Source organism: Otolemur garnettii, unplaced genomic scaffold (genome assembly GCF_000181295.1).
Source record: "Otolemur garnettii isolate 467f Iridium unplaced genomic scaffold, OtoGar3 scaffold00011, whole genome shotgun sequence".
Lineage (NCBI taxonomy): Eukaryota > Metazoa > Chordata > Mammalia > Primates > Galagidae > Otolemur > Otolemur garnettii.
In genome coordinates, this window is record NW_003852406.1 from 30,665,104 (window position 1) to 30,670,942 (window position 5,839).

The 5,839-nt window shown below is 36.0% G+C and overlaps 1 protein-coding gene across 1 annotated transcript in view; it reads left to right on the forward strand.

The window, feature by feature from the left end:
• The window catches only part of MORF4L1 (mortality factor 4 like 1), a 29,312-nt gene extending 24,606 nt beyond the window's left edge, over nt 1-4,706 (forward strand). Inside the window, exons 8-12 of the mRNA XM_012801921.1 lie at nt 1-95; nt 1,501-1,589; nt 1,910-2,082; nt 2,344-2,428; nt 3,961-4,706. Of these exons, the coding sequence (XP_012657375.1) occupies nt 1-95; nt 1,501-1,589; nt 1,910-2,082; nt 2,344-2,428; nt 3,961-4,045 (527 nt within the window). The 3' untranslated portion in view covers nt 4,046-4,706. The remainder of the gene's footprint in view (nt 96-1,500; nt 1,590-1,909; nt 2,083-2,343; nt 2,429-3,960) is intronic.
• The last annotated feature ends 1,133 nt before the right edge of the window (nt 4,707-5,839 follow it).

Genomic DNA, 5,839 nt, shown 5'->3' on the forward strand with positions numbered 1-5,839 from the left:
CATTCATGAACAGAGTTGAAGTTAAAGTAAAGATTCCTGAAGAGCTAAAACCTTGGCTTGTTGATGACTGGGACTTAATTACCAGGCAAAAACAGGTAACTTAAAACCTACACAGATTGTAAGTTGTATGCATATGTCCTTGGCTAGGGGAAAAAAAAGAAAGGAAAGTATTACATAGAACTGAATTTTTAAGATGTGATTCATTTAATTCAGAAACTGAACAATTATCAGAATAACTTAGGAATAAAAGTACACATAAGTTTCATGTGTTTGTAGTGAGAAAGTAACTCATTTTGGGAGGTTGCTAGAGTAGAAACTTGCTTTGAAAATTGACAAAAAGGCAAGGAAGTATATGTTTACTGTCTTACCCCTGAAAATAGAACATTCTCATATGCTTCTTCTAATGGAATGCAGTAGAAAGCACACCTCACCACTTGCAGAGGTATTTATAGTCCCCCAAAGAACCTGAATGGTATTTTTTAGGCCTATTATAGTTTATAAGAGTGAAGAATGTTTACTAGAGCAGCACATTTATCAGTCATTAAAATCCTTAATGAGAAGTTCTTTAGGACAAGAGAATCAATTTCTCTGTATTAGCAAGTGGCATAGGTAGGATTGGGGATCATGGGGAAGAAGAGTAGGATTAGAAGACTTAAGAGACCTATCAGTCACATATAATGTGTGGCTATCATTTGAATTCTAAACTAAACTTCAATTTAGTGTTTTCAAGCCATGGTACTGGCTGGGTATGGTGGCTCAAACTTTTAATCTCAGCACTGTGGGAGGCTAAAGTGAAGGAGGATCTCTTGAGGCCAGGAGTTTTAAGACCACCTAGGAGCAATATAGTAAGAACTCTGGCTCTACAAAATAGAGAAACAACAGCTATAGTATATAGCTACTCAGAAGGCTGAGGCAGGAGGATCATGCGAGCCCAGGAGTTTAAGACTGCAGTGAGCTATGATGGCACTGTGATTCTACCACGTAGTATCTGTGCATTTGGACAAGTTTATCAGTCTTTTTGTATTTTAGTTTTCATGTTTACTGGAATAACACTCCCTATGTCATTGTGTTGTGAAGATAAAAAGATAATTGTTAATGCTTGAGGCTAAGTCTAGTATGTAATATCCATAACAGTAAGTGATAACTTGATAATACCACGAAAGTACACTCACGTGTGGTATGTTCTGCACTTGTTTGTGTGTTAGATTGCTTTCTAGTATGGTAGCCAGCCACTAGCCGCTTTCAGCTATTAAGTAAATATACAGATGATCCTGATAAAACCCAGCAGGAAGTTGAAAAATAAAGTTAAGCCATTACAAGTTGGGGGCCATCTATAATTAAATTTTTAGTCCCTCAGTCACATTATCCATGTTTCAAGTGCCTTTTCTGTTTTGTAATACTATTGCCTGATCTTTTTTTACATAAAAAGCCTTTTCTGGTGCAATTTTTCTTTAAGAAAGGAAATACTTGAAATATTTAAGTGAGTTTTTGTTTTCATAGCTCTTTTATCTTCCTGCTAAGAAGAATGTGGATTCCATTCTGGAGGATTATGCAAATTATAAGAAATCTCGTGGAAACACAGACAATAAGTAAGAATATGTACCTTTCAAGTATACCCAAAGACATTTAAAAAAATTTATAAATAAACCGTCTGAAACTTGGACTTAACTCTGAATATTAATGTCATCAGAAACTGGCAAAACCCCTAAGGGCTTTAATTTGGCAAGTACTGCACAAGCACATTTTAAAAATTGGTTTCATGTACTCTTATTAAAACCATTTTAAGAAAATAACCATGCTGTGCTATCACTAGTTTAACTTTTTACCCTTTCCTTGGTTGAATTTTTTCCTATGTTAGTTGTTTTTGGTGACTCGTTTTGAAAGTAAATACTTTTGTTCACTTATACAGGGAGTATGCTGTTAATGAAGTTGTGGCAGGGATAAAGGAATACTTCAATGTAATGCTGGGCACTCAGCTCCTGTACAAATTTGAGAGACCGCAGTATGCTGAAATTCTTGCAGATCACCCTGATGCACCCATGTCCCAAGTATACGGAGCACCACATCTACTGAGATTATTTGGTAATACACCATTTATAAAACATGAACTTCGTGCTTGTTTTGTTTTCCTGAATGAGCAAGAACTAATGGACTTTCTAAAACATGACTCCTTCTATATAAAATGTTAAATACAGCAAAATCTTTTCAAGGGTGAAGCTTTTTAGAGCCATGCATTTTAAAAGAATTGGCGATGAGCTGTGCTTGGTCACATAGTTAAAATAAATATATGATTGTAGTGCTGCCTTGGATGTAACTTTGGCTAAATTCTTTTCCTTTAAATAGTACGAATTGGAGCGATGTTGGCCTATACACCTTTGGATGAGAAGAGCCTTGCTTTATTACTGAACTATCTTCATGATTTCCTAAAGTAAGTCTAAGAGTTCTTGAAATTAAAACAGGAATCTGAGAATTACTATTTGATAGGAAAGATTAACACCAAAGATGGTAAAGCATAATAAAATAAACAAGAGAATGTATTGGTATAGGAGTAGATGGATAGTTAATGCAACAGTATAAATAAGCGCAAATAGGTAGTATGTGGGAGACTGCTAAATGATAGAGATGGCCTGTGGGTGTAATAGGGGACAGTGGTGGAGTACTTAGAACATTGGTAAGGAGAAAACTGACAATTTGGTTTTTGTTTTTGTTTTTGTTTTTTTGAGACCGTCTTACTATGTTGCCCTTGGTAGAGTGCTGTGGCGTCACAGCTCATAGCAACCTCAAACTCTTGGGCTCAAACAGTTTTCTTGCCTCACCCTCCCAAGTAGCTAGGACTACAGGCACCTGCCACAACACCAGGCTATTTTTTTTGTTGTTGTGGTGGTAGTTGTTTAGCTGGCTCGGGCTGGGTTGAAACCTGCCACCCTCGGTATATGTGGCTGTGCTATGGATGCTGAGCTGAAAACTGACAATTTGGAAGAAAACAAAGTTAAATCCAGATTTACTGTTTGCCACCAAAATTCTAGAGGAATGTAGACTTTAAATCTAAAATTAAAACTAATAAAGATTATAATGTTTTTATAGTGTTTGCATGTATGATAAAGGGCTAGTGGGTTTAATACATGATTGAATAAGAGATGAACAAACAAGTGGTAAGCAGGACATGACAAATTTATAGAAATGGCAGTGCAAAAGACCATTAAAAATATAATAGTGAATTTTTAACAGCCAAGCAATTAATTAAAACAATGAGGTTGCTATAAATAGACTGAAGATAGTGAATCAAGTAGATGATAGGGTAAAAATGATTGTGTTGTGTCCATTGAGGGGGAAAACCAAGCTGTAGTAGAGGAATATAGTATAATTCCCCTCATTTGTAGAGGTGTTTATTTCAATCTTTGGGAAAGATACCCTTTTCCAGAGTATGGATCATAATTAACATTGGATTATTTCTTGGGCTTGGCATTTGAAGCTTTGGGTTCCTACTTTGACCATATATTTTATGATAAATTTAAAACTGCAATGTGGGCCTGAATAGCTTGCTTTACCAATGATAAATATCTTATGTGGATCTTAATTTCTTTGTAAAATAAAAGTGCTTTAGTACTTAATATTTCAGGTCGCTTTAGTATGATTTTCAAAACACTAAAGGAGGTATCTAGGTGTTATTCAGGCGCTCTAGTTGATATTTTTTTGATATAAAACCATCCTTTGCTATTCGTAAAATAATAATTGTAATTCCAGACTTCGTTCTTTTATGCATAGTGTTATCTAATATATGACCTTATTACCTGAACTGTAGTGATTTAGTTTTACTGTGAGGTAGCAGTTATTAAATGTATTTTAGGAAAAGTGTTTTCTGTGGCTTAGGTATATAATATGTAGGAAGAAATTAGAATGCAGATGATACTTTTAAAAATCTTGGTAATGAGTAACTTTATTGTTATTACTATTTTTTAGGTATCTGGCAAAGAATTCTGCAACCTTGTTTAGTGCCAGCGATTACGAAGTGGCTCCTCCTGAGTACCATCGGAAAGCTGTGTGAGAGATGGTCTCACCCCATATATGTTTGGATCTCTGTAAACACATTTTTGTTCTTAGTCTTTCTCTTGTACAAACAATGTACTTTGAAGATGTTAGTGTATAACAGGATTGATGTTTGTTTTCTTTTTGATTTTAAACAGAGTAAATAAAAGGGGTTCTAGCTCCTTTTTTCTTTTCTTTTTTTCATTTCAAAGTTGCTACCAGTGTATTCAGTGATGGACAACAGAAAGACATGCTGTAGAGTGTTTTATTGCCTAGTTGACAAAGCTGCTTTTGAATGCTGGTGGTTCTATTCCTTTGACACTACGCACTTTTATAATATGTGTTAATGCTATATGACAAAATGCTCTGATTCCTAGTGCCAAAGGTTCAATTCAGTGTATATAACTGAACACACTCATCCATTTGTGCTCCTTCTTTTTTTTTTTTTATGGTGCTTAAAGAGCTCATCCTTTGCAAGTCATCCATGTTGTTCCTTAGGCATTTTATCTTTGCTCAAATTGTTGAAGAATGGTGGCTTGTTTCATGGTTTTTGTATTTGTGTCTAATGCACGTTTTAACATGATAGACGCAATGCATTGTGTGGCTAGTTTTCTGGAAAAGTTGATCTTTTAGGAATTGTTTTTCAGATCTTCAATAAATTTTTTCTTTAAATTTCAAAAGAGCAGTGTCCTTGTGTAGATACATTACAAAAACCATTGTAGATTGTGTGTCCTTCTTAGATTGAGGCAGTGACTTTTCAGGTGGGTGTTGAATTTTAGTTTGTCCTTTATGAAATAAGGTGCTTAGCTTTAGCACCAGCCCCCTAATCCATGGAGACGGCTACAGCTTGCTCTCTTGAGTCCTAAAAGTTCACATGACTTTTGTTCTCTTTTCCCCAGACTTTTTAATTTTGAGTATTAATAGCATTTTTTACCTGTGTGACAGCTTCCTATCAAGTGTTTGTGTTCAACTTAGAAATGTAACCTTAAACATGAGAGTAGGGTGGTGCCTGTGGCTCAAGTGAGTAGGGTGCTCTCCTCATATACCAAGGGTGGCAGTTTCTTACCCAGCCCCGGCCAAATTGCAACAACAACAAAAAATAGCCAGGCATTGTGGTGGGCGCCCGTAGTCCCAGCTACTTGGGAGGCTGAGGCAAGAGGGTCACCTAAACTCAAGAGCTGGAGGTTGCTGTGAGCTGTGATGCTTTGTATCGTTCCAGTTTTGGTATATATGCTGTTGAAGTGAGTACGTACGAGGTATGATATTTTATTTATACTCATGGTCCCTTTGAAGATTCATGTTATTTGGTTAGATACTTGAAAAATTTGCTTGTTTGGCACATCTCAAAAAATGAAAACAGGAGAGTAGTCAACAAAATATTTGTAAAGAACAACTTGAGTAGAGACACAAAAGTGATTTTGACTTGGGTAGAGGTGACAGAGCTAAAATGCACAGCAGCAGGTAAATTCAAATGGGAAGAGCTATGGCAGAGTGAGGGAGGGTGAGTGCAGAAGAGTTAAGTTCCAGAGAGACAGTGAACTAGTTTTGGGGGTGTTTAAAGGGAACTGCTCCTAACATAGTTTTCTAGCCTTCTTACTCTTCAGCTTAGTTGTCCTTCACTTTAAATAAAAACCCTTTCACATTTGTCACAAATGTACTGATTTAGTCCGACTTTTAACAATTACGGATTATAAGCTTGGAAATGTTCAGCTATTGAGTATTATTATCTAGATAGGATTTAAATTTGGATAGGAATGACTTTGGGTTCAGTTGGTATAAAGGTTTTGGTTCCCAAGGAGAAATTCTCCCTTCT